This window comes from Echinops telfairi, unplaced genomic scaffold, assembly GCF_000313985.2.
Source record: "Echinops telfairi isolate 266 unplaced genomic scaffold, ASM31398v2 ScPeMD7_22;HRSCAF=79, whole genome shotgun sequence".
Taxonomy (NCBI): Eukaryota; Metazoa; Chordata; class Mammalia; order Afrosoricida; family Tenrecidae; genus Echinops; species Echinops telfairi.
This window is the reverse complement of record NW_022103919.1, coordinates 3,165,355-3,191,809: the sequence shown is the minus strand read 5'-3', so window position 1 is coordinate 3,191,809 and position 26,455 is coordinate 3,165,355. Positions and strand designations below refer to the sequence as shown.

Below are 26,455 nucleotides of genomic sequence, written 5' to 3'. Positions count from 1 at the left end.
ACACATAAACCTTTCCTCTTGTTCTTTAATGCTTCTTCCTCTCCACTATCATGACCCCAGTTCTACCTTACAAATCTGGCTAGACCAGAGCATGGTCACTGGTACAGATATGAGCTGGAAACACAGGGAATCCAGGACAGACAAACCCCTCAGGAGCAATAATGGGAGTTGCAATACCATGAAGGTAGAGGAAAGGTGGGGAGAGAAATGGGGAACTGATCACAATGGTTAACATATAACCCTGCCCCGCCCCCCCCAGAGTGATGAACAACAGAAACACTGGTGAAGGGAGACAGATGTAAGATATGAAAATAACAATGTATAATTTATCAAGGGTTCATGAGGGTGGGAGGGTAGGAGAGGGAGGAAAAAAAGGAGGAGCTTACACCAAGGGCTCAAGAGGAAAGAAAATGTTTTGGAAATGATGGCAACATATATACAAATGTGCTTGACACAATGGATTGTTATAAGAGCTGTAAGAGGCAATAAAATGATTTACAATAATAATTTATCCACTGGCATAGAATTTAAGGTACTGTTGATAGGAAGAGTTTATTCGAGCACGGCCCAACTGCAGAGCTGTAATCCATGAGTTGCTCCTTTGCACACCTTGATTTCTTAATTGATTGAGCTGTTTACATTGAGCATGGAGGTTGGTGCTCGGGGGATCACTGATGATCTTTATAGTTCTAGGGTTTGCATTTAGATCTTTTTTTGCCCCCCCAAGTTTTATTGGCACCTAATCCACATATCATACAATAGTTCAATCATATCAAGAATTATAAAATTACCACAATTTTAGAACATTCCCCCACCCCCCATTTGCCTTTAAAATGAGTTGTGTAACCACAATCAATTCTAGTGCACCCTCCCTCCTGCCTTCATTGTTTACTCCTGAGATCCCTTTACCGCCCTGTCTCCCACCCGCACCCCTGCATCTGTCATAAACCCTGTATCAGTTATTATCTCTGTGCATACACTCCTTGATTAATTATATATTATTGTTGTTATTTTGTGTCTTACACTGTCCATTGTCTCAGGGAAGAAATTTTTGTCATGGAACAAGGAAAAGATTCTTATACCTAGAACAAATTCAGGTTGGCGTTATAGGGAGGTCAACTGGCCCAGTACCCAGTTTGATCCAGCATAATCAAGATTACAATGGTCTCTGCCTGATGGTAAGGCTGTTACTATGTTTCTCTGCCTGAGACTCTTGCCTGTTGCATGAGGACATTTGTCAGCGGTTTAATTTTAAATCATTTTATTAGGGGCTCATACAACTCTTATCACCATCCATCCATACATCAATTGTGTAAAGCACATTTGTACATTCATTGACCTCATCATTCTCAAAACATTTCCTCTCCACTTAAGTCCCCGGCATTAGGTCCTCATTTTTCCCCTCCCTCCTCGCCCCCCCCCCCCCCCCCACATGAACCCTTGATAATTTATAAATTATTATTTTGTCACATTTTACCCTGTCCGACATCTCCCTTCACCCACTTTTCTGTTGTCCGTCCCCCAGGGAGGAGGTCACATGTAGATCCTTGTCATCGGTTCTGCATTTAGATGTTTAGTCCACCTTAAATTCTTTTTCGTTCTATGGAGTGAAGTATGGGTCCTGTTTCATTCTTCGGTCAATGGATTCCCAACGTGGCCAGCACCACGTGTTGATGGGGCCGTCTCTTCTCCATCTAATGTCTCAGCACTGTGTCAAAGATCCGTTGTCTGTAGTTCTGGGTTCTTTTCTGTTCCATTAGTCTACGTATCTTTTGCCATCCCCGTACCAGGCTGCTTTGGCTACCTTGGCTGTGTGAAACCCAAGGACTTTTGAAGCACAAAAAAGCAGATGAGGCACAGAGATACAATCGCCAATGGGGGCAGAGGCCATGCGGAGGTCCCCAAGGAGGCACACGGCAAAGAAAGCTAGACAAGTTGAGACAAAGATACGGGGGAGTCTTTCCCTAGGGCTGGCAACCTGAATGTGGGTGACTAGTCACCAAAACGGTGCCAAATACATGTGTTCGTTAGAAGCGGCCTGCTTGTGGTATTTCTGTCACAGCACCAGATCACCGAGACGGGGCCCATCTAACTTGGGGGTGCGGCCCCAGCTCTGTGTGGCGAGGGTTGGAGGGAGAGCCACTTGGGAGGCTCACCACGAGGATGGCAGGGGGAAGGTGAGGACTGGATCCATCCCACACTTTGGGGATCTGATTCTTTCCATGACGCAGTGAACAATGAAAGTAGGGTTTACCAATTCTGCTCCCCTTTTAGTTCAGGCTCAGGGCCCGGCACATGGACACTTGACACATGACAAAGCGGGTTCTCTTGCTCCTGAGGAAGACGAAGGACTTGTCAGGAAGGTGCGGGAAGGAATGTATAGGCACCAAGATCGATGCGCACACATTTATTTATAAATAGGACGCATGCCTGTACGCCACCCTTCCTCCCGGCTCCCCTCCCAACTCGGCCTCGGCTTCTGACATTTTCACTCTGGAAACCCTGCAGGGGTCTCGGTTGGCTCACTGCTGCTCACAGTCACATCTGCCCGTCCCAGCTGGTCATGGGCCAGGGGCTCAGCACCCTCTGCTCAGTCATTCACGTCCAGATCAAATTCCGGATATAACTCTTTGATGGCGACGCCTCGGATCACAGCTGAAGGAAGACAGGGAAAATGGGAGGGATCGGGCCCAAGCCCTGTCCCCACGGTCGCTGTCCTAACCCATGACCAACACTTGTGGCGTCAAGTTAGTGCTCACACCTGAACCTTTCTACCTTCTTCTCTCGTTGGCTCAGGTAACTTCCTTGCTACTTCCCCTCTTACAGGGCTGGCCTGGCCTGCCCACAGCTGAGTGCCTCTCAGCACTTGACCGGAAGGGCTCCCTCTTCCCTGACTGCATTTTTCAAGGGAGTGAAAGGTAGCTCCTGTGAGCCTTTCTTCCCACAGGACAGTGGAAGTCATCTGCCTAATGTGTAACGGGGTCTCATCCCACCCCTGTGACAACTCCGGACTCTCAGCATGCCTGTGTGCCAACCTCTGACCCATTCAGAGCCATAGTCCACGCTGCTGCTTCTCCTGCTAGTCTCTCTCCAACGCTCTTCCACCCGCCCTCCCATCCCATGGGAAGAGCTCTCCTCGGAGGCCTTCCCTGACCACTGTGTCTCACCAACTGCCAGGCTCCCTGTTCAAACCTACCTCCATTTCTGCCCTCTATGGCCTTCCATAGCACAGAACACATTCGTCATTAATTTTCAGGTGTTCATTTACTTATTGGCCATCTACAGCCAGACTCCCACAACCAAAACCTAAGCGTGTGGTTCCCTCAAGTGACCCCAGCCTTGTCGAGAGCCTGGGGCCCTCAATGACTATTCCATGCGACCTGGCAGTGGGAGGTCTCGAGCTGGATTCTACCCACAGAGCTGTTCTCAACTACTTACTCTTCTCTCCTACTCCCTTCCCTCCTTCTGTTTCCCCCAACTCCTCGAGGACCCAGTCCCGGCTGCTGGCAGGCATTTCTGGAACGACTGCTGACACACATACAGAAGCTGTGCAGATCACTATACCAAGTGATCACGGGCCTCTGGGAATTCAGGTGCCCACCAGTATGAGCCACTGGGTGGGACGGAGCGAGAGGCTTTCAGGAGGCTGACCACATGTTTCCTTCCCTCCCAGTTGGGTGGACAGTGTGCCTGGGCTACAGCTGGGCTCTACCCACCTGCTCAGTGAGACATGTGTTCAAATACCACTTTGAGCCTCATAGGACTGTCCTGTGTAGAGACTGGGGCAGCTAAGAAGGGTGGGGGTGGTGTGTGAGCGCACGTGCACGTGTGTGCAAATAGAAAGGCACGGGCGTAAGATCGAGTCACCACTTGGGATGTGGGGACTCACGCCAGGCCCAGGCCGGGCCTCTGGAGTCCTGCAGCTCACCTAGTTTGCCCAGCAGCATCTGGCCTACATCCTTGATGTCATTATACTCATGGAGCTGGGAGATGTGGTCCTGCAGTTCATCCACATTGTAGCCTCTGGGGAGAGCAAAAGGGAGAGGCTCCTTCAGAAATCAGAATGATGACCAAAGTCTCAAACAGTAACGAGGCATCTATCGAACAAGGTCCATCCTACTAGGTGCTTGGCACTGGGGACTAGAGTGATGACAGACAGACCCTGCCCCCAGGGGGCTTATTGACGTAGGACAGGAGTATCTGCTTACCCCATCATTCCTAGAAAATGCTCTCTGTATCCTTAAGAAGGTGTCCCTAGCAGTACTGGTCAATGTAGCTCTGATCAAAGCTGAGTGACTCAGAGAAGGCATGTGATCCAAGCTGAGTAATCAGATCCCTTCAAATGTGAAGTGTCAATTCTAAGACTGCCAAGTCTCTACCTTGTGGCTGGAGTTCTGGTTTGAGGCCCCACCCTTCCCAAGCCTGTCAGCCTCCCTGTCTGAGAGGCCACCCACATACTCTGCATGCAGAGGCATAGCCTTGTTTTCCGCCAAACTCCTATGACTGGGTTTCAGGTATGATGGGGCACCACTTGAAAGTTACCCTAACCATGTCAAGGAACCCAAGACAACATACTCAGCTCTGAATTGGGAGATCTCCTGGTCCAGCATGTCCCTCTTCTCCTTCAGTTTCTGAATGTCAAGCTGCTGAAGCTCTTCAGAGGCCCCATCAGCCTGGCTAGACTTGGGAGACGGCCGCTGAGTAGCACAGACAGTCATTAGCTGAACGGACCACAAGGATCTACAACGCAGAGCCTGCAAAGCTGCCCCGTCTTCTTCCTTGTCTTGGTAGTAGGAAGCACCGTCCCCCCTCAAAATGCTACATTCTCCAGCTTCCCTGGCAACTGGGTGTGGGCCCAGGACGAAGTCCCAGCAAGGGAAAGATAATCAGAAGCAATACGTCCTTTCTCTTCAACCGGGAGAGCGTGCTTTCCCCGGCCTAGCCGCCTTCCTGGCACGTGGGTTCAGGTTGGAGTGGAACAGCTATCTTGAATGATAAACTAAAAGCTACAAGTTGAGAAGCTACAGAACAAGATTGAGGCCTGGGTTGCTCACGACTGGTCACCCCAAGAGTATTTGGGGTTTTCTTTTACTCCCAGTCGAACCCAATCCTAATGGGCCCATTCTGGCTGCCTGTCTGACCCTTGAGGCTCTGCTTCAGGGCACCTCTTTGGGTTCTGTTCTCACATGGCTATATCGCTGGGTTTATAATCTTATGAGTTAACAAGAAACTTTCTTGGGACTACAACTCATCTTGGTCCTTCCCCCCTCTCCAAGCGGCATAAGCTAGTGATTGGCACAGGCTGATCACCAGGAAATCCATGTGGGATGAACGGTCTGCACAGGCTACACAAGGAGGTCCCAGGAGGCAGTTGGTGCCTGTTCTTAAGTCAGTGGCTTTTAATCAAGAGTGAGCACTATGTGCCAAGCATGGGGATAGGCTCCCAGCTAGGGGGAAGATATCAAGTCAGTTTCCAACCCAGATGTGATGAACCCAAATCTACAGCTTCACAGGCTCCCCAGGTGATTCCTATAGGTAAGATTCTTGTATGCAGGCATCACCTCGGGAGCCTGTGAAGCTGTAGATTTGGCTCCAGTTTTGCTGTCCGAAGCCCTATTTGACAACCAGCACTTCAGGGGCTACTCAAGGGCTCTCTCCCGCCAGCACTGGCCCACCTCTTCCTATTGCTGACAGAGGGCAGACGAGCCAGAAGGCCCTCACAGGGAACTCTTAACATCATAATTACCTGTCTATTATTACAGAGCACAATGGACAGTCCTGCTTCAGAATACACAAACGTATACTTATTAAAATATGAAGAAACAAACAAAAATCTGATTCAATATGGAAAGTACCTAAAGAAACACATAGACTATTTACCATTCATCACAGAAATAAGGATGTGGAGGCAGGCTCTAGTCATCATGGAACATGTAGCCCAGTCTCAAATATAAAACACCCGATTAGGCTCTTCCTCCACCTAGCTCCCTATTTTATTATGTTCAGGTCTCATGCCATCTCATCAGAAAGCCCTTCCCTGACCAACGCTGTCTAAAATAGGGCCACCTATTTTAGACACAAAGCAAAAGCGTGGCGGTTAAAACCCACCAGCTTCTCAGCAGAAAAAGTTGGAACAGTCTGTTTCCATGAAGATTCCAGCCTTGGAAATCCCAGGGGTAGCTCGGCCTTGCCTTATGGGGTTGCGTGAGCTGGAATGGACTTGAGGGGCAGTGGGTTTTGTTTTGTCATGACCTGATCTACATTTCTCTTCCATTTCCACTGTCTCCCTTACTGATGTGTAAAATCTGTAAAGGGTGGGCCTCTGTTTTGCTTACAGCGTCACTGCTATGAGTCCATTCTGACTCCATAGCAACCCTACAGGACAACGCAGAACTTCCCCTGGGGCTTTTGAAACGGTAACTCTTTATGGGAGTAGGAAGCCTCATCTTTCTCCCATGACACAGAGTAGGCACTCAATCTTTGTCAAGTGAAAGAGTGAGTGACCTCCAAGAAACACAAAATACAACAATCAGCCATGCTCCTGGATAGGTAGACTAAATGTAGTGAAAAGGTCAATATTATAAAAAACACTTTATAAATCCAATACAATTTAATCCAATCCCAGCACAGTTCTTCAAAGAAATGGGAAAACTAATTACCAACTTTATGTAGAAAGGAAAGAAACAGGATAAATAAGACACAGTTAAAAAACAAACTAGGAGGCCTTTCACTCCCACTTTAAAACCTATTACACATAGCCAAGGTAATAAAAAAATCTTGGTACTGGTATAATACACATGAGGACCAATGGATTAGAATTAAGGACCCAGAAATACAGTCAAGTATCTAATTTGTGATAAAGGAGTAAAACACATTAAGTGGGAGAGAGATAGCCCTTTCAATAACAGTTCTGGAAAAAATTTGATTTCCACCTGCAAAAGAATGAAACAGAATCCATATATCATACCATGTAACAAAACTAACTCAAGATGGATTAATGGCCTAAATGTAAACCCTAGAACCAAATGTCAAATGTCTAAATGTCCAAAGAGAGGCCAGGCTGGAGAGAAAAAAGTAGGAGGCAGAGCAGGCAGGCAAACAGGTAGAGAGAAAGCCAAGGAGACCAAGGTGAAGCACCTTCATCAGAGAGGCCGAGAGAAAGCAGAGGGGACCAGACCTCAGGCTCTGGACGGAAACTGCTTCAGCTCTCTGAAACTCAAGAATTCTCACATGGCAAAAGAGGATGGTAACAGGCCCTGCCTCAGAGGTTGCTGGCCAGATTCAACAAGATAATGTAGGTCAAGTAAGCGGAGTAAAGACTTGTGAACACTTGAAAGAAAAAAAGAAAAAAGGGTGGGGTGGAGGAAGGAGTGAATCAGATGAATCAGAATGAATCAAGACACCATGCTGACAAGGAATCCCAGAGAAAACATAGGAAGTAGCTACTGGCTTCCTAATTTCTCTGAGATAAAGCAATACCAACATATATCCCCCAGGAAAGTATCCTAGGAGCAAGGCGTCCTACCAGCGTGCTTAAATGATGGACACATAATCACACAACACCCCGTCCAGGAGGACGAACAACAGAAACCAAGGGGGAAGGGAGACAGCGGTCGGTGTAAGATATGAAAATAATAATTTATAATTCATCAAGGGGTCAAGAGGGTGGGAGAGGGGAGGCAGGGAAAAAAAGAGGAGCTAATACCACGGGCTCGATGCAAAGTAAACATCTAGAAAAGAATGATGGCAACATATGTACAAATAGGCTTGGTACCATTGATGTATGGATTGTTTCGTTTTTTAAATCCTTTTATTAGGGGCTCGTACAACTCTTATCACAATCCATGCATACATTCATAAGAGCTGTAAGAGTCCCCAATGAAATGACCTTAAAATAAAACCCAGGGGGAAGGGGGGAGGGAAGGAAGGCGCCCACGTTGTACAAGCCGTTCCCCAGAGAAACAACAGAAAGGCTGTTTAGAATGAGGATTGGAGAGGCCTGGGTCTGTTGACAAGGATGCCTGGGTGAGGGAGGGAGCTACGAGGTGGGGTTGGGAGTTCAGGAGGAGGATGGGATTTTCGCAGGCTTTTAACTAAGCTGGGTGGATTGAGGGGGAAGGGCAGGGACTTGGCAATGACCTGAAGTTTCTTAGCTGGGGGAAGACCTAAAAAGGGGCCGCAGGTGGGTCTACGCCGCCGTCGGGGATGGGGCGGAGGAGCCCCCGGGGGCTTGCAGGACCCAGGGGAGAGCAGGGTGGGTCGGGCAGAAGCGGTACTCACAGGGGATCGGAAGGCCCCGCGGCAACTTCTGGAGAGTCCGGGGTGAGCCCTGTGGAGGAAGCCGAGAGAAGCCTGGTTGGGCCTGAGGGGGCTCTGGGGGAGAAGGGTGGGATGGGGGAGCGGCAGTTGGGGCGTTGGAACGCTCAGGACCAGCTGTGGCGGGTGGGGTGGAGATAGACCCTGGGGAGCGCGGTCCCGACGCTCGAGAAAGAAAACGTTTGGATGGCAGTGGGGGCGTCTCAACCACTAGGGTCTGAACTGAAGGTGTTCTGTGGTGGAACCGGCCATTTTTGCGGGGACAAGCAAGTCTGGGGCCGAGTTGGAGTGTGGAGTCAGAAAAAGGGCTGTTTGCTTCGGTGCGCTCTTCGCCCACCTCCTGAGCCCTGGGGTCCCAGGCCCCCGTTTTGGTGGGGTCGGCAACATGGCAGCGCCCAGATGGAGGAACCAAGTGAAAACGAGGAAGCTACAGCATGTGTTGCGCGCGCACTCTGAGGGGAAATCACGCCCCCAATCCCGGGTTCCCCCAATAAGTGGGAGGAGTCAGAAGCTGCGCGCGCAACCTCCAGGCGGCTTTCCCCTCCTCCACGGCGTGAGGTAGCCTGGCCACGCCCTCTGTTACGTCTCTGTAACTAGCCAATCAGCTGGGAGCACATAGCCCCACCCACGACTCAAGTTCCAGCTGCCTGATTCTTGGCTCAGTTGCCAAACTGTGGAGTAGCTGCCGGAAGCACTTTCCTGCGGCTGCCGGAACTAGTGATGTGGCCCCGGTTTTCCCCGCCCCGAGAGGCGATGTCGGAAGAGACTCGAGAAGTGAGATTGGCCAGAGCCAGAAAAATGGTAAAAACGCTCTCGATTCCCGGCTTCCTGGCCCTGCCAGAGACCCCACCGACTACCGCACGGGGCCTCCGAGGCTGGGCTGTCCCTGAGGCACACAGGGGAACCCTCGGAGCCCTCTTGGGGTGTCTCTCCTGTCCTCTCGGCCAGTCCCGCCCCCTCGGCTGCCCAGCCCCTGCCCTCGCTTGTCGCTGCCGGGTGACTTTGGGTGGGTGATCTCGGGCTGGGGGTGGGGGGGCTTCGGCCTCGTCTCCTGACATCTTAAAACACTTCAAATCCCGGCTCCTCAGCGCATCCCGAGACCCCCACCAATTATCGCTCCACGGCCAAGAGTTTGCGATGCCCCTGAGACGCGCGCGAAGAGAGACCCCTCGGTTCTCCTTGGTGCCTCCCTCCAGTCCTCTCAGTCCTGCCCCCTCGGCTTCCCAGCCCGATCCTCCTCTTGCCTGTCACCCCGAGACGAATTTGGGTTGGTGACCCACCCCAGGTTCCGCCCCCCCCTTCTGTCACGGACGCGTAGGTGTGGTCTCCTGGCACCCTGAACCAAGCTTCCTTGGGCTCCTGGTCTCTTGGGACTTTGGTCTAGGTCCCATTCTGCCCCCGCTTCCCCATCCCCACCCCCCTTGCCCCCCATCCCAGAGTAACAGCTCCGTTGCTAAGGAGAGGTGGAATGTAGTCCTAATCCCCCCCCCCCCCAAGTTCGTTACTGCAGGGAGCCTGGTCTTTGATGTTCAGACCTAGTCAGTTCCCTGGTGTCACCTGTCTGGTTTCTTTTGGGGCGCGGGTGGGGAGCATATTTATAGTTTGAAGGGTGAGCTGAGATTAAGGGACAGAGGCCCGAGAGGTTTCAGGCTACAGTGACAGTGTCAAAAACCCACCCTTCACCAGAAATTCACGTTTACACATCACTGGTTTGGTTTTTCTCCCAGGTTTCTGTCCTCAGAGATTCCCCCTACCCACCTCACCCCCATTAACCATCTTACATTCTGATTCCTTAGGATGGAGGATTCTGGGTTCTTGGGAGTGAAATCTTCTGTAGAAGTAGGAGAGGTCCCCGGAAAGTGAACGTCATAGCTTCGAAACGTTGCCAAATCATCATCATCTGCTTAGGGTGCTCTGAAGAGGGCTTAGGGGATGAAAAGCCACAGAATAAACGATGATACATGTTTCTGAAGCATCAGGGTTGTTTTTGTTTTTTTTATGCATCAGTTTTTTTGTGATTCTCTGGCTCGAAAAGAAAAACCGCTTCATGTGAATGCACGTAGGGATGCTATTTGCATGCATACCTCTGTAACCCTGACACGAAGCTGGAGCTGTCTTCTTCAGCTTTGCACACACCCGGAGTGTGCTGCAGACTTCTGCCAGGAGACCCGTTGATGAGTAAGTCCTGGTGCACAGATGCAATAGATGTGGAAAAGGGACTCCACTGTCTTTTCACCCACAGCATACGATTCTCGTTCATTTAATGTTTACTACTATTGCTCGTGTAATGCTTACTTTCCCAACTCTACTGCTGGTTTTGCCTCATGGAAGCTATGGATTCACACCACAAAACCCAGAGCTTAGAGTTGGAGTGAGAAGACTGAGTTAAAATTTCATGATTGCCTTTAAAAAAAAACAAACAAACACGTTTTTTTTAAAGCCATGTCATCTGTCACGTAAACCTTTTTTGAATCAATTTTTTCATTCATGAAAGGCAAATTGACAGCACTGTGTAGGGTTGTTGGCAGTGTTACATCAGATGACTTATCATAAACTGTGATGTAGGATATAAACACAGGGGCTTCTCAGTCACCGAAGCACACCTGCTTTTCTTTTCCGCAGTTAAAGGATTATCAGGTCCGAACTGGTAGAATTCCTACGGAGGAACCGTCAAGGAAGAAGACACGGAAAATCAAAAATAGAGCTAGCCCTAAATCAACATCTTCTGGGAACAGTAGCTCATCTGAGGAGGTAAGTCCTTGCCGGCTTGGCCCCTGGCAGGTGGAGGTGCTAACGTAAACGAGTGATGGTTAGGATGTTGGGAGAGGGAAATGTCAGTTACACTTTAAAAATTCTGGCTCTAAATTCTACTCCTTCTGCTAGGGGTGTGATTTGGGGAAAACTCTTTAAACTCCTTGGTCCCCTCTTTCCACATCTGTAAAGTAAGTGTAGAGTTGTAATGTAAATCTTTTTGTATAGGGTCCAGTACCGAGCTGTTTGATTTACTGCTTTATGTTCTTCATCCCCAGCCACAAGGGGCAGCCAAGCCAAGGAGAAAAGCCTCTGGCCACGAGGCTCTCCCTTTAGGAAGGGCCCAGAGAGCCCCAGGGTGTGCTGCTGAGCAACCTGGCACTAAGACGAAAAGATGAGGCTTCTGAGTCGGCTTGCTACCAGTTTGCCTGGTGGACTGGAAGAAAATGGCTTTCTCCCCTGGGCCTCAGTTTTCTCATCTGTAGTAAAATGATACTTGTGGGACCAGATTCGTGTCTGAACTTCTCTGTTCCCTACCATCCCGCTTGTACAGTGGAACCTCTCCTCAAAGGTCCGGTTTTTAAAACAGAGCCGGGGATCTGCAGGCCTGCCAGATTCATCCCCGGCAGCCCAGACCCAAGGAGAGGGTCCAGTGAGCAAATTCACCAAAGCGCTCCATTCGTTAGGTGACTCCCCAACAACTTCCCAACCCACCCCTCAGTGGGCCTTGACCACGTCTCAGTGGGCCTTTCTGCTCGTTCACATGACTCCTGCCTCTGGCTGTTGAGCAGGGGGATGCAGGCCGTGGTGTTGATGCCCTCCCCGGAGAGTCTTCAACATCCCACTCTCCTCTTCCTCCTCTGAGTTTTTGTCTCTTCCTAAGCCAGTTCTCTCTCTCTTCCCCTTGCCCTTGTTTTTCCTTTCGCCTCCTGTAGATTGAGGACATTCTGAAGGTGCTGGTATCCGACCTTAACCGCTCCAATGGGGTAGTGCTATCCCCATTGGACAAGTGGAAGGTGAGGCCGTGCCAAGATATCTCTGCCTGCGCGCTCTCCACGCTGTGCACGCCCCTGCGGCTTTCTGATTCGCTGCTGCTTTGCTTGTGGCATATTTTATGTTGCTGTCATTAACTCCGGCCTATTCATGTCCGCTTTTCACCTGCTTGGTTGATGATGGTTTTGTTCTGGGTTTTACCTTAGATCCACAGCTTTTGTCATCTTGGAGGAGGTGAGGTGCAATCTTGAAAGTTCAAAGTCATGAGGGAACATCGTCCAGAGCGAGAATGTGGGGGTTGGACTTTTCAAGCCTCCAGGCTGAGTGCTTTCAGTCCCGAAGAGCGGAAAAACTAAGCAGGAATCTTTGGATCCTGCCCTCCAGCCTTTGGCTCCAAAGGAAACTGGTAGACTCTGGAGAAGTGTGTGTTTTTTTCTTTCTGGTGTGAGTGTGGATGCCATAAGATGGGAACATGAGTTTGCTTCAAACTGCAAGCACCACACTTGTTTGTCTGTTTGTGCCCCCTCGCTCCCCCAGAGGAAAGGGCTTTAAAGGATGTGAGGTTAACCGAACAGATGAGTGACCATGACATTCTGCCTCTGCTGATCACTTAAAACTCAGCCGGACACGCATGTGCCCTGGGGCCTTGAGAATCTCCAGGCTGGAGAAAGTCCACGATTGTGGGTGGAGGCCGCCTCCTCTGAAATGAGCATTCGGAGAGAATGCAGTGACGTTTAAAAGCCCAGTGAAGGGCTTTGAATGGGCTCGGAGCCAGCTTGTTTAGTGGTGGGTACCATGTGGTGAATGGGGGATTTCAGGCAGAGGGGTGAACAGGTAGGGTGCAGCCGTCGGTGCTCATAGAGGAAGGCAGGGAACTGCAAGTGCCCAGGACGAGGTGACAAGCTCCTCCAGATGTGATGTTGGCAATTCCTCCCTGGCCAACTTGCTCAGGAGACTTCTGCTAAGCCAGAATCAGGCCGGCCCCCGGCCAGACTCAGCTAGGGCTGCAGGCCCGCCTTAGGAAGATCGTTGATTTCTGTCACTAGTCAAAATGCTGCAACGGACACTGTGGCCTCCGCAGAGTGGTGGCATGTCATGGTAAGGTGGGCACAGGCCTACAGGCTTCCTAAAACTGGATCTTGCTTTCGCTCAGTCAGTGACCCGTGCTTAGTGGGTCTTGAGCGCCTCTGTTTTCTTCTCAGGACAAGATTAGGCTGCTCCAAGTAGCTGAGGCTTCTGTGCTCGAGTTTTCCTGTCCTTGGGAACTGAAGAGCCCTGCATCTGGCTTTGGCTGCTTTGAAACTTCTCCATCAGTACCTATTTCCCAGGGGCATTTGCTGCTCCAGTCAGGCAGGCCTGTGCTGGGGCATCCTGACCAGAACAGAGATGTCCACAAATGGGGGATATGGTGAGAGAAGAAATCTAAGACGGTGCATTCTGAAGAGGAGGAAACTTTTTTCCGCACTTAATAGTTATAAGGCTTAAAACCACCAAGGTCGGGGTGGGGAGGGAGTAAGTTGTTTCGCAAAACACTCCCTGAGAGTTATGTACATATGGAAGGTACAGGGACGAACTAGAAAACGTTAGGGGGAATTGATTTTTTTTCCTTCTCCCCTCTGAAAGCCCTAAAGGGGGTGGGGTTGATCCCCCCTGCTGAGTTGTCCTAGCTCTAATACCCAGAGCCTGCGCAAGTCTCCCAAAATCTCATGCCTAGGCAACTGCTGAGTTCCTATTACTGCTTGTTGGACTCAGTCATAGAAGTTGGCAGTCCCAGGGTCAGGGGTCACAGCAAAGACAATTGGGCTCATCCTCAGGTTCCCAGGCTCTGTAGCAGTCACTCTGAGCAGGGAAATAGAGTTGCCTTTTCAGGGCCCAGAGCCATACGGTCTAGAAAACAGGCAGGCGTCTCTCCTGAGAGAGCTAGGGCCTTTTCCTCCCCAGCTCCAGCCTTGGCCAGGCGCCAGCTCCCTACTGTTCTTCCCTTGTCAGGCTGCAGCTCATCAGCCATCTTTCCTCTTCTTTCCCACCTGCCCTCGGCTATCAGAGGAGACCTCTGAGCCTAGAGGCCTGGACTCCATTTTAGGCCTGAGATTGGGCTTGAGCTCTGGCCAAACAAGTGGGTCTGGGTGGGGACGAGGGAGAGGCTTCTCACAGCTCCTAGTCCTAGATCCAAGGATGGGTCTTCCCTAACTGCTGTTCACAGGAGAGAAGACCCCTCCCGGCCTCCAGGATGACACGAGTCAGTGGACAGACATGTTTCCCCTTTGGCTTCCGAGGCCGTGTCTGGGTTGGATAGATGTTTCTGGAACTAGAAGGTGGGAGTGGGGACCATGACCACGCGGTGGCTATGGTGTATTTTCTTTTAACGTCCAGAGAGCAGAAAGAAGCTTCCAGTTGAGCATCATCTTTCCGTGTGCTCATGGAGGAGGTTGTGCAGCTGCTCTTTTGAGTGGTGGCTGTCCAAAATGTTGGAGAGTGGCGTGGTTCAGCCAAATCCACACTCCACAGTGGCTCCCAGCATGTGGGGCTGTCACTCTGTCTGTAGCAATGCCTGCCCTCCCCGCTTTGTACCTCTGTGTTCATCCTTGGGGGTGAGATGCCTTCTCCCCTGCGTGGCCTCCTAACCCCCTGCTCTGCTCTGCGACAGGTACCCCCAGATCACACCACTCCTTCAGCGCAACCTGCGAACGCTACCACATCTCCTGGTAGTGACAACAGTCCATCCAGACAGAACCCTAGTGGAGATGTCACCGCTCCTTCCGTGCAACCTGCTCGTGATGCCATCTCCCCTGGCAGTGGCACCGGTAGTCTTTCCAGCTCTGATTCTAGTCATACTTTAGTCCTGGCTCCTGACCAGGACGCGACACCCCAGGTTTGTGCCCCTGGTCCCCATTACCTGCTGCCCCACTGTATGCTCACCCACAGCCCCCTGCTCAAAGGACCGACTTTGGATTTTCTGCTTTTCAGCTAGCTTGGTTCCAAGAGCCAAGAGTTCTTCCTGAGGCCCGGGGTACGGGGTGGGGGGTGGGGACATCAAGCCTGGGCTTTTCCTTGAGGTTGGGGGAGGCAGAACGTCCTGGGGAAGGAGCTGGGCTCACCTGCCTCTGGGCAGCACTCACCAGACATTGAATGGCCCTTTTGTGTGTTTCTTCCCAAACAGAATCAGAACCTAAACAATGGTACCAAATCCACGGATGAAAAGCTGTGAGTGTCCCCAGTGGGGCAGCAGTCCCCTGGGCTGAGGGAGTTGGAGCATGCCCCTGCCCATGCCCCCCTCGTCCCCAGTCGGGCTACCGTCTCCCGAACCTCTGTGTCTCCTCCCCCAGACCTTTGTCATCCACTGAGAGCCTGCGTCAGATTTCAGAACACCTCAATGGGCTTATATCCGAGGTACCTCACAACCTGGGGCGGGGCATGGGGAGCGGGAAAGAAAAAATGCCCCTAAGTGAGTGGGGTCAGGCTACACCGTGCAGTTGAATGGTCTGGGGGCCTGCCGGGTAATGTTTGGCAAGTCACTTCTTCCGAACCCGCCTCTTTGGAAGCAGTTGAACCATAAGCTGGTGCCACCATTCGTTCTTGCTGCAGAAAGTTTAGGATGAGAGCTGCTTCATGGTGCGGGGGCGGGGGTGGTGGTGGAGATAAGAACCAGGAAAAGTGGGTACCATGGCTTTTAAGAAGCTGGGGAGGCAAGCGAGTCAGAAGAGACAAGCATGCCATTTGGGCAGAGATGCAAGCAGGCGGGAGGGCTCAGAGCAATGCTTCCTTAAGTGGGCCATCCCGCCTCAGTTGGGGTGAGGGGCCAGGCACTGGAGCGATCCAGGTTGGGCTGCAAGAGCAGACACCTGCACGTTATCTGGAATTATAGGCTATACTACGAAAGGGTTTCATTTCCTGGGGGCCACTGGGTCGCTTTTTCTGAACTCGGTTTGGGCACCTCTAGCTTAGACAGGGAGGGGGGCCCGGGAGCATCTCCAAGTGAACTCTCCTTTCTTGTCTAGTCATCCTTTGTCAGCGGACAAGGCTTCACAATATCCAGCATCAAAGAGCTGGAGGTAAGCACCTCTGAACCGTGCCAGCCCTGTCCACTCTTCCCCCAACGGGGGCTGGGTGCTCCCTGTCACCTGAGACAGCTGATTAACCCCAACCCCCCCTCAACCCTAATGATTACTCTCTCTACCTCTTCCCCCAACCCTCCTCCGACTCCTCCTTTCTGCATGTGCCTCAGAACCGGTACCAAGAACTTTGTAATGCCTTGGAGTCCAGTAACTTTACAAACAAACAGCTCAGTAACAAGATAGAGGAACTGGTAAGAGTCTAGTGGGGTCTCTGGTTCCGTACTGCCAGTCTTGGGCTCCAGTGCCTCCTTGGGGCTCCGAAGAAGGGGGATGGGGAGTCCCTGGCACCAAGGGACACTGGGGTTGCCAGGGGCCGACGTCTCAGCTGTAGGGAGCCCAGAGTACTGAGTGTACCGCAGGCTGCTTCTCTTGACTTCCATTCTCTTCCACTCTCTCTGATCCAGACACCCCCACCCGGGGGCGCCCCCTCCTTGCCTCTCCTTGGAAGCACTAACCTGCCTGGTGTCAGGACCCCTGTTTGACAGGACCCTTGCTGACCCGGCCCCTAATTTGCCCTGTATTCGGCCTTGTACAAGTCACCACTCCTCCCTGGCTTTCTGTTTTCGATGTAGGTGGAGCTAGATGGGGTCTAAGGTCTCTTCCACCTAAGGGAAGGAGAGCGTTACAGGTGCTCTGGAATGTCCACGTCAGCGAGTAGGGAGCCGTGGATTCTTTCTCTTCCCCTGCCCCTCCTGTTGGGAAAGGCAACTGGTCTGTCGTATGTGCTCCACAGACAGTTGTTGAGTGACTGCTCTCTTCGCAATCACAAGCTGGGAGGAGAGTAGCCTTTCCCCACCCAGACACCACGACCATTGGAAGGGGGTCGATTCCATGAGAAAGACCCAAGTTCTCTTTGTTGGGGACTTGAAGAGACCTGGTCAGTGCCAGCCCTTGTAGAGTCTGAGAACCATTCCTTTAGGGCTCCTTTCTGGTCCCTAGCCCCCTACCTCCTGGATCTGGGGCCAGGCGTGGAGGAGACACCTGGCTTTTGCTTCTGCCCACAGAAACAACAAAACCAGGACATCATGGACCAACAGGAAAAGGTAATGCCGTTTTCACTGCTCGCTGCTGATGGGTGCGGGGAAGGCCTCGGGCTCTTTTAGCCCACTCGCAGGGGCAGGAGAGGAAGGGCCCCCTCCTCTGCCCCCCTGCCCCTGTGTACACACACAGCCCCTGGTCTCTGGTCACGGCATTAGGCTTGCGGCATGTGCTTTGCCAGTCTGTGTTTGACGCCTCTCAGGGAGGGATGTTGCTTCCCTTGCCCTGCAGGATAAAAAAGACTATGAAGAGAGTATGATGAAGGAACACGTAGCTCTCAGGCAACAACTGGAGGTGAGGATGTTGGATGGCATTCTCTCAGACCTTCTAGAAAACATTTTTCCTCCTCTAACGAACCTGCTTGGCCTTTCTTTCCTAGGTTCATATACAAACCATAGGGATTTTGATTCAAGAGAAGGGTGACCTTTATTCAGCCTTGTACCACACCCAGAATGCAGTAAAAAGGAAAGAAGGTGGGAGCCCAGGGCAGCCCCCATACGCCCCCCTCCCCCAGCCCTGGCCCCCTGTCAGGCCTCCAAGGGTCTTCCCCGTCTGGGCCCCCTTCTCAGTGTTCCTCTGCTTCCAGGAGAGCTGGAGGATGCTTGCTACCACCTGAGGGCGTGCCGACAGCGCTTGGGAGACCTGGAACACACACTCTCCACTGTCACCAAGCAGCACCAGCAAGCTGACAAGGTGAGCCCACCTGCCCAGGGAGCCCAAGGAAGGAGCATCTGGCTGCCCAGGGCGCACCATTCCTTGCTGCTTTCATCCTGTGGTCTGTTAGTACCAGCCTGAGGATGGGGGTGGGGGGCGCTTCCTGGGTGGTGAGTCGGGGGAGGTGCTGTCACTAAGCAAACATTGCATCCAGAGTGGTGCGGGTCCCAGCCCTGCCACTAACTGGTTGTGGGCCTTGGAAAAAGGGGTGCAGTGCTTGGACTCTGAGGGTGCAGAACACTACACTGGCTTTAGTGAGACACACACACACACACACACACACACACATACACACACACAAGATATGTCTGAAGGATTGTATGGGAAGAGGCGTGAGATGGCTCGAAGACGTTCCATCTCTCCACCGGCTGCCTTCTGGACCTGATGAATGTATATCTATTTCCAAAAATGAACAAAAGTTTAAAATGACAAAAATGCCATTCCTCTACTCTCAGCCGCAGGGGAAAATCCCTGGTAATAGAGGCAGACAGAGCAGGCCGGTCAAATCCCTATCTGCTGGTGTGATCTGGACACTAGTAACTTTGTTTCTTTTCTCTCCAAAGGGAGATAGTAATAGTAAGCCCTCCTGGGATCAGCTGGGGTTGCGCTTGTGAGGTGTTAGAGTGGTGCTGGGTGAAAGCACTCAGTGGATGCCTGCTCTGCAGAGTGGTGAGGGTGCTAGTCATCCGTAGTAACAGCAATAGGACCTGCCTCTGTGGGCCTCTGAGGACTTATGCAGAGCCGAGCTCTCTCGAGCCGCCCCGTCCGTCCTGACCGAGTGCTCAGGGAAAAGAAATGAGGACATCATGGGCTTGGAAACACTTCGGGAGTGAAAAAAAGCAAAGTGGGATTCCAGATGTGGTACAGTTACTGTTACGAGGGTTACCAGCAGCTGTGCCCCACCCTCCCGCCAAATCTTGCTCTGAACTCCCTGTGTCTTACAGAGTAACAAGGAGTTGACCCAGGAACGAGATAACCTCAGGCTGCAGTCACTCAAACTGAGGTAGGATGGGGGCAGGCTAGGGGGTGGGACGGCAGGTCTGGGTGGCCCGCGGCCCAAGCCATCCAGAGGGGAGTGGGAGGGACATGAGTGAGCGTGGTGAGGCAGAGCCAGGCTCTAGTCCCATGGTACCATGATGCCTGCCGTGGCCCCAGGCAACCCACGTGTGACCCTCTTGATTTCTGGGGTCCCTCCCAATGCCGCTGTTGTATGCAAGGACAAGAGGGTCGAGCAGTGAAAGTGCTCCTGCCTGCCCTCACTCTGCCTTTGCTCTGTCCACTCGCACCGGCCTTAGCGCTAAAAACGAGGACCTAACCCAGCACAACGCAGAACTGATAGAGCGAGTGAGCGACCTGGTGAAAGAGAAGACAAGCCTGCAGCTTGAGGTGGAGGACATGAAGAAGAAGATTGAGATGTCGGAGCTATTGATCCAGCAGGTGAGCGCCTGGGAGCTCCAGGGCTCTGCTATCTGGAGCCAGAGCCAGCCAGCCTCGCCCTCCCCGCCAACCAGATGCTGGGGAATTTGGACCCTCTTCCGGCCCGGCCATTGGCTCTCCCCCAGGAAGAGATGAGGAGCCTCCTTTCCCTGCCTGGCCTCCCCATCTGACACCACTTTCTCTACCCAGTACACCAGCGTTGATGTCAACAAGGTGATCCAACAGCTCCAGTCAGATAAAGAACAGCTGGAGAAAGAACAGGAACAGGTGAGACCTTGCAGAAGGAAAGCGGGGGAGGAGGACCATCGGTGGCCCTAGGAGGCTGGATGGGAGCAGGTGAAGACCAGTGGCTGGCCCACCCGACCCCCACCCCCCCACCCCCTGCCGCCAAACTTCCGTGCCTCTTCTTGCAGCTCAAGGGGACTGTTAAGCTACTGCAGAAAGATAGAGATCATTACCTCGAGACTTTGAAAAATGAGAGTGCTGTTTGGCGACAGACTATGCAGCAACTGTCAGAGCAGGTGAGGCCTGACACTTCACCTGCCCCCGAGGCCCCTTGATCTTGCCTGGCTCTGTTTGCTGAGTTCCGAGATGGACACCAGGGCACTGTCTCTGGTGCACAGCCAGAGGGCACTGTGTCTGTGTTTATGGACGGTCTTCCTTTGGAGTAGTTGTAGCTTTGTCCTCAAATGGTGCTGGAAGCACCGAGCACCCAGCACCACCTCTGCCTCATGCCCGGTTTCTCTGATTCTGTTCCTCTTTCGTTCCTGGGGTGTACTATTGCCGCGGATGAACTAACAGTGACACATTATTCCTAACTAAAGTCCCTCTGCTACGAGGGCCCAGGAGGGGCACATGGTAGCCGGCTGGGGTTTTGTTTAGAGAGGTGGAGGTAGACGGGGAGATGGGAGTCAGGGTGTATGAGTTCGATTGTAGAGGGGGATGTGGGAGGCAGGATCAAAGGGCCCAGTCTCTGCCAGCCCCTTGTCATTTGTTCTCCCACCCTGTGCTCGGGCAGGTGCAGACATTGAAAGAAGAGAAGAACCAAAGTGTGATTCAAGTGCAGGAGCTGGAGGCCAGCTTGGCTGAACTCAAGAAGCAGCTAGGTGGGCTGGGGTTGAAGCCTGAGAGCTGGCACGGGTGGCAGAGGGCTGGTAAGGGGAGCTTAGAAACCCCAGGGCAGCGGGTGGGCAAACAGGGTATTTGTGGTGAAGGAGAAAACAAGCCTGTACCTGGAGTTGACAGTCACCTGGAGTTGACCGTCTCTCTTGGCCTCGGTGGCCCCATCTGCGGGCTGGGGAGGGGGCATGGAGGAGCCACTGTCACTGTTGCCTGGGGCCTCAAAATGAGCTCCGTGATAGAAAGTTCTCCTTCAAGGCTGGAAAAGTTGGCCATCGTATTGCTGTGTGGAGTTACTAGCAAGGGTCCAGGACTGAGGGGAGGCGCTGGACTAGGCACCGTGCACCAACGAGAGGCCTTTTTGAGATGAGAGAGGCAAGAAACCCTTACTGTGCGCTTCCTTTCTTAGCTGCCCCCCCTGCAGGGCCTCCCTCGGGCCCCGCAGAGGAAACACTTCAGCTTCAAATAGAGACTGAAAGACTTCATGCGAAGGTAGCGGAGCAGACGGCGCAACTGGAGTTGCAGCTGAAGGAGAAGGAAGACCTGGTCCTTGCCTGTCAGGAGCAGGAGAAGCAGATGAGGGAGCTTGAGCGGATAGCGGAGTTGTGGCGTGAGCAGGAGGCAGATCGGAGCAAGATTCTGGAGACCATGGAGAGCAACCACACCACCATCAGCATCGCCCTCACCCAGAACAATGAGCTCAAGGCTCAGCTGGCCGAATTGCAGAACGGTTTCATAACATTGGTGCGCAGCCTGCCCTCCTCACTTTGCCACGTCCTTTGGTGCAGGGCAAGACACTTAACCCCCTGGGCCTTTGCTTCCCCATCAGTCAAAGGGGGTCTCTGTAGACTTCAAGTGAAATGGAGCCTGCGATGTCATCCCCGGAGCCAGCGGGCCCTGCTCAGCTGGTGGGCGGGGCGGGCCGGGGCTGGTGCAGGCTGTGTCCTCCCTGGCCTGAGCTGTGGGAGGTGAGGTGGCTGCTGATTACCAACCGGTAGGCTGATGACCTCTCTCTGCAGACTAACGAGAAAATGGAGTTGACTACCTCTCTCCAGTCGGAGCAACATGTCAAGAGGGAACTGGCCAAGAAGTTGGGCCAACTTCAGGAGAAGCTGGATGACCTGAAGCAGACGGTAACCCCCAGCCCCCGCCTCTGGGGGAGGAAGAGGTGCTTGGGCCCTGGAGGAAACACGGAGCCAGGCCCAGGCCAGCCAGGCCGCTGCAGTGTGGGGGAGGGCCCTGGGACAAGTGACCACAGAACCCAACGGAATCCATGACTTTTTATTATCTCTGCCCTCTGGCTCTGAGGAGCAGGCAACCCCGGGCCATAGGCCATCATGCTAGCTAGAGGCTAATTACAGGGCAAAAGATGGTGGCATAACAGAGACTCCTTGGATTCACGCCTAGCCTTGACTTTTTGTCCACGGGGTCTCTTCACTTTGTCTGCCTCAGTTTTAGCTCCCTTGGCTGCTTTCAAGGGTGATTAGCAGTCTCCTCCTTGGAGAGCTCTTGAGAATTCAATCAGACAACGCATGCCCAAGGGTCAGGTACACACTCTGAACGTGACAGATGGTGGCTCTCTCCGCTTTTCTGCCTGCCGGTGGCTTAAAGTTACAAGGGTGAGAAAGAAGGCTATGAGATGTGAGCCTGGGTGAAGACATGGGGCTTTGGGCAAGCAAGGGAGACCAACGCTTAGGCTGTGGAATAAGGAAGCCAGGGCCCTGGGCAGGCAACAGAACCCCACAATGCCTGCCCCGAAGGGACTGACTGCACTGTACCTCCCTTGCCCATGTTTCGGCTTGGAAGTTGGGAGCAGGTAGGCTACCGCCCATGCGCACTCTGGGTCACTCACACCTGAGTCTCTCACAGGTGGAAGCCAAGAGTCAAGAGGCCCAGGGTCTGCAGGAGCAGCGAGACCAGTATCTGAACCATCTGCAGCAGTACGTGGCCGCCTACCAACAGTACGTGGTGTTATATGAACAAATGGCCCAGGAGAAGGAGCAGCTGAGCAAGCAGTTACTGCTGCAGGCCCAGCACGAGGGCGCCCCGAAGACGATGGAGGCTGATGTGATCACCCAAGAGGTGCAGGAGACACGGGTGCCGGAGCTCCCCAGTGCTGAGAAAGCACCTTATGAGTGAGCACCCGGTGAGCCGTGCCCTTTCTCATACTCTTCCCTGGCCCTTTAGGAGCACCTGGAAGCTTCCAGCCAACAGACCCTGCAGCTGCAGGTCCAGCCCAGCCCCAAGGCGCAGCTTGAGAAAGGTAAGCACCACACAGGTCCAGAGGGAGCGGAGGAGGAAGGCTGAGGAGAGAGGGAACTTTTCCCTTGGAACAGCACTTCTCAACCTGTGGGTCGCGACCCCTTTGGAGGTCAAACGGCCATTTCACAGAGGTCGCCCGATTCATAGCAGTAGCAAAATGAAGTAGCAACGGAAAGAATTGTATGCTTGAGGGGGTCACCATGACATGAGGAACTGCGTGGAAAGGTAGAGGCATGAGGAGGGGTGAGAACCAGTGGTTTGGAGAGTGGAGCTAGAAGAGGCCTTTAGGAGAAGTAATCGTTTTCCCTTGGAGTAGTGGTTCTCAACCTTCCTCATGCCTTGACCCTTTCATGCAGTTCATGGGGTGGTGACCCCCCAACTGTAACATTACTTTCGTTGCAACTTCATCACTGTCATTTTCCTACTGTTATGAATCAAGCCCAAAGCAGTCAGGACCCATAGGTTGAGAACCGCTGCCCTGGAGAGTGGCTGGCCCATGGTGGCAGTGATTCGGTGACAGAGCTGGGCCCTGAGAAGTTTCCTGGTCCATCCACCTCCCTTTGGTGGTGGTCTGAGAATCCCCCCGGCTGCCCCCCCGCAGGAGCCACACTGGCCTATCAGACGAGGGAGGAGAGCGCTCTGGAACCAGCACAGAGCATCCCTGAAGACATGGATAGTAAAGAGGCCCAGGTGAGCCCGCCTGGCCCTCTGCGCCTCTGCTCTGTCCCACTTCCCTTAGCTTCTCAACCTTCTGACTTCTGTTCCTCGCACCTCCCTGGGACCAGCCCCTCCTCTGAGTAACATGTGAGCCCTGGGGCTGCTCCTGCCACCCTGCCCAGTTGTCTCCCTGAGCATTCTGCCAGGAAGTGCACACCCACATGCCTTACCTGCAGGTGGCCTTCCTCAAAGCGGCTCTAACCAGTGCAGAAGAAGAGCAGGCCCGGCTGAGGGAGGAGCTCAAAAAACAAGAGTTGCACTGCCTGCAATTGGCTCATTTGGAAGCTCCGCTCCCCAGGACTGGGGAGAACGGCTCATCTGGGGAGACCCACCAGAACCTCCAGGAAGCCATGGAGAAGCTACAGGTGAGTGAGTCAACGCCTCCTGGCCTCGGCCCAGAGGGTGGGGGGAGGACGCTGCAGTCCCCTGACGCTGGTGTTTGGGCTCCAGGGACGCTTCTCCGTGGTCATGAGAGAGAAGGTAGACTTGCAAGAGCGCCTGGAGCAGCTGGAGCACCGCTGTGTGCAGTTATCCGGAGAGACTGACACGATTGGTGAGCAGGGGACTGGCACGGGTGTGGGCAGGATGGGTCTGAGGGCACCCAAGCTTCTGAGTCGTGACCCCTGCCCGCTCCTCCCTCTCCCAGGTGAGTACATTGCCCTGTACCAGAGCCAGCGGGCGGTGCTGAAGGAGCGGCACCGCATGAAGGAGGAGTACATCAGCCGACTGGCCCAAGACAAGGAAGAGATGAAGGTAGGGGTCTCTGCTGGGTCTCTGTGGGCAGGCTGAGGGGCCAGGCTGGGGGGGGTGGGGGATAGCCATGCTGATCACCTCTCCTTCCAGTTAAAAATGTTAGAGTTTCAAGAGCTGGTCTTCCGACTGGTCAATGAGAGAAATGAATGGTACCAGAAGTACCAAGCCTCTTCGCAGAAGACAGCTGATGCTGATGGACCCACAGCTATGTCCCCACCATCCCTAGATCTCGGAGAGGTCTACGGCCCAGGTGAGTAGTGACCTTGGAAGGGGGTGGGGGGCAGGCAGGCAGAAGCAGGGGAGAGTAGTGTGCACATTGCTCAAAGGCCTGCCTCTCTCCCCAGGCTACCAAGAAGTCAGCCTGGCGGAGGCTGTGGAGCCCGTGCAGGGAGAGGCTCTCTCAGGCCTTGAAGCCTCAGAAAATTCCACTGCACAGCAGATTTTGAAGCTGCTTAAGGAGATCCAGTATCCACAGGATCACCCAAGTTTGGGTGACAGTCCCTGTATTCCCTTTTTTTATCGTCCTGATGAAAGGGACGAGGTGAGGGTCTTAATGATCTAAGCCTTGCAATGGGGTCAGGGAAATGTCCCCTTCCACGGCACCCCTCGCCTGGCACCCTACCCCATCATTCCTCCTCTGCTGGGTTGTATACATGACAGAGGGAGGGAGACAGGTGTGCCAGCGTGAGGCCGTAGCCAGGCTCGCTTATCTCTGTAGTGAGTTCAAGAAAGTTAAGGAATAAAAAGACAAAAAAAAAAAATAACAAAAGCAAAAAACCCTAAAAAGTAACAGAAAACGAAAGTTAAGGAAGTGAGGCAGGCCTCCCTCGAGGGGTCTGAGTCAATTGACTCCGTGGCAATGATTTTGTTTTTGTTTTTTGTTTTGTTTTTTTTTGGGGGGGGGGCCTTTCTTGGTAGGGTTGCAAATATTTAATATATTAAGGCCTGGGCGTAGGCATTTCTATTAAAAACGGGCTAAGGTTTTTCTTGACGGGTGGAGGGATATGTTTATTTAAGTGGAGAGGACTGGGAGCTATTTAAGGGGAGGGCAAAAAATTTTTTTTAAATAAATAAAAATTTAAATAAACACATAAAGTGGAGGGCTTGAGGACATCCGTAGGAGGGGCTGCAGGAATTGCTGAAGGGTAGGGGCTTTAGTGATACACTTCAAGTGATAGACACATATTTATAATGGTATCCTGTAGAAAAAGGGCTATCTGTTCCATTACGCCATACGGGGTATAAATAAACGTTTATTTAAGTTGATCTCTAGTAGAAGGGCTTGTGTTGCGTAGACTCAGTAAGCGAAGGGAAGTCTATTGAAAGTGACAGCCAAAGACCAGCTCTGTAAAGTCGCATCCAGAAGAAAGAATAGCACTCCATCTAGCCAGTGAGTGAAAGGACCCGTGTAAGGGCATCAGCCCAGGAGGGGAATTGTATTCCATCCACGGGATCCTCAGACTAGCATTTAAGGTGGTGTTTAGAGGACGGGCTCGTGTCCCATGGGCTCGATAAGCAGAGTAACATTGATGTCTGGAATGACAACGGCCATACAGACTCAGGACGCGAAGGAACCTCTATTGAATGACTCAGCAAGAGAGACTGAGAAAGAGATTCCATGTGTAACAGGGACTCAAGGGAGGAGCCCTGGTGGAGAGGTGGTTGCAAGGTCAGCACTTTGAAACCCCCAGCTGCTCTGCAGGGAGAAAGACAAGCTCTCTCTGGCTCCAGGGAAAGAGTTCAGAGGGTCGGAACCCCCCAGGGGCTGTGGTGGCCTGCCTGGTAGGGTGGTTCTGTGTCCCAATTGACTCCCCTGGCAGTGAGTTGGCTTCATAGATCCCAAAACAGCAGCTCCAGCACGCGGCAAAGGGCAGCGTGGGGAGAAGGGCGGGTGTGGAAGGAGCAACCGTGGTCAAAGGGAAAGGCTTGGAAAAGAAAAGGGGGGAGCAGCAGCCTTGAAGCTAAGAGGGACTCCCCAGAACCTTCATCAAAATTCAGAGGGACTCACCCTGCACCTTCCACTCAGGGAAGTGGGGAGGCCTGGAGACAAAGGGGGCCTCACGTGAGACAGGATGTCTGCGGGTCCTTCTGCTCCAGTGACTCGCCCTTCCCTGGGTAGAGGGTTCCTGCGAGTTCCTTCACACTGTCTGGTGATGATTTGACGTTCGTTGAGGGAAGCATATTAGACTACCCCACACCATCACTGGGTTGCTGTGGAGTGGAATGCACACAGCATAAAA

General features: G+C 52.8%; 2 protein-coding genes across 4 annotated transcripts; one reads left to right on the top strand and one right to left on the bottom strand.

The window, feature by feature from the left end:
- Window positions 1-2,392: 2,392 nt before the first annotated feature.
- On the bottom strand, window positions 2,393-8,741 carry SWI5 (SWI5 homologous recombination repair protein). The gene is made up of 5 exons (XM_030885164.2): window positions 8,654-8,741; window positions 8,281-8,329; window positions 4,576-4,697; window positions 3,929-4,023; window positions 2,393-2,655 (listed from the first exon to the last, which is right to left on the bottom strand). Exons 1-5 carry the CDS (start codon window positions 8,701-8,703, stop codon window positions 2,591-2,593), a joined length of 381 nt encoding a protein of 126 aa, XP_030741024.1. The 5' UTR covers window positions 8,704-8,741; the 3' UTR covers window positions 2,393-2,590.
- Window positions 8,742-9,007: 266 nt separating this feature from the next.
- GOLGA2 (golgin A2) lies at window positions 9,008-25,481 on the top strand. Of its 3 annotated transcripts, none has more exons than XM_045288496.1 (27): window positions 9,008-9,117; window positions 10,939-11,067; window positions 12,003-12,083; window positions 14,708-14,932; window positions 15,221-15,264; window positions 15,387-15,450; window positions 16,059-16,112; window positions 16,286-16,366; window positions 17,180-17,218; window positions 17,445-17,507; window positions 17,593-17,686; window positions 17,800-17,906; window positions 18,872-18,930; window positions 19,223-19,364; window positions 19,554-19,631; window positions 19,778-19,885; window positions 20,383-20,470; window positions 20,893-21,227; window positions 21,503-21,616; window positions 22,353-22,565; window positions 22,671-22,746; window positions 23,347-23,435; window positions 23,639-23,827; window positions 23,913-24,015; window positions 24,109-24,215; window positions 24,306-24,465; window positions 24,560-25,481. In XM_045288496.1, the coding sequence occupies exons 1-27, from the start codon at window positions 9,037-9,039 to the stop codon at window positions 24,775-24,777; spliced, it is 3,141 nt and encodes a 1,046-aa protein (XP_045144431.1). In that variant the 5' UTR covers window positions 9,008-9,036; the 3' UTR covers window positions 24,778-25,481. The 3 variants fall into 3 exon arrangements, with proteins under 3 accessions (XP_045144431.1, XP_045144430.1, XP_045144432.1); XM_045288495.1 differs by having other exon boundaries at window positions 22,353-22,580; XM_045288497.1 differs by lacking the exon at window positions 16,286-16,366 and having other exon boundaries at window positions 22,353-22,580.
- The last annotated feature ends 974 nt before the right edge of the window (window positions 25,482-26,455 follow it).

What these genes read in the sequence shown, in the direction of transcription:
- SWI5 (XM_030885164.2), bottom strand. Translation starts at nt 8,703, where the DNA reads ATGTTGCCGACCCCACCAAAACGGGGGCCTGGGACCCCAGGGCTCAGG. An exon ending in GGGACCCCAGGGCTCAGGAG is followed by an intron (nt 8,330 to 8,653) that starts GTGGGCGAAGAG and finishes CTTCCTCCACAG; the next exon opens with GGCTCACCCCGGACTCTCCA. An exon ending in GATGCTGCTGGGCAAACTAG is followed by an intron (nt 2,656 to 3,928) that starts GTGAGCTGCAGG and finishes GTCTTCCTTCAG; the next exon opens with CTGTGATCCGAGGCGTCGCC.
- GOLGA2 (XM_045288495.1), top strand. Translation starts at nt 9,037, where the DNA reads ATGTGGCCCCGGTTTTCCCCGCCCCGAGAGGCGATGTCGGAAGAGACT. An exon ending in TCAATGGGCTTATATCCGAG is followed by an intron (nt 15,451 to 16,058) that starts GTACCTCACAAC and finishes TTTCTTGTCTAG; the next exon opens with TCATCCTTTGTCAGCGGACA. An exon ending in TGAACTCAAGAAGCAGCTAG is followed by an intron (nt 20,471 to 20,892) that starts GTGGGCTGGGGT and finishes TTCCTTTCTTAG; the next exon opens with CTGCCCCCCCTGCAGGGCCT.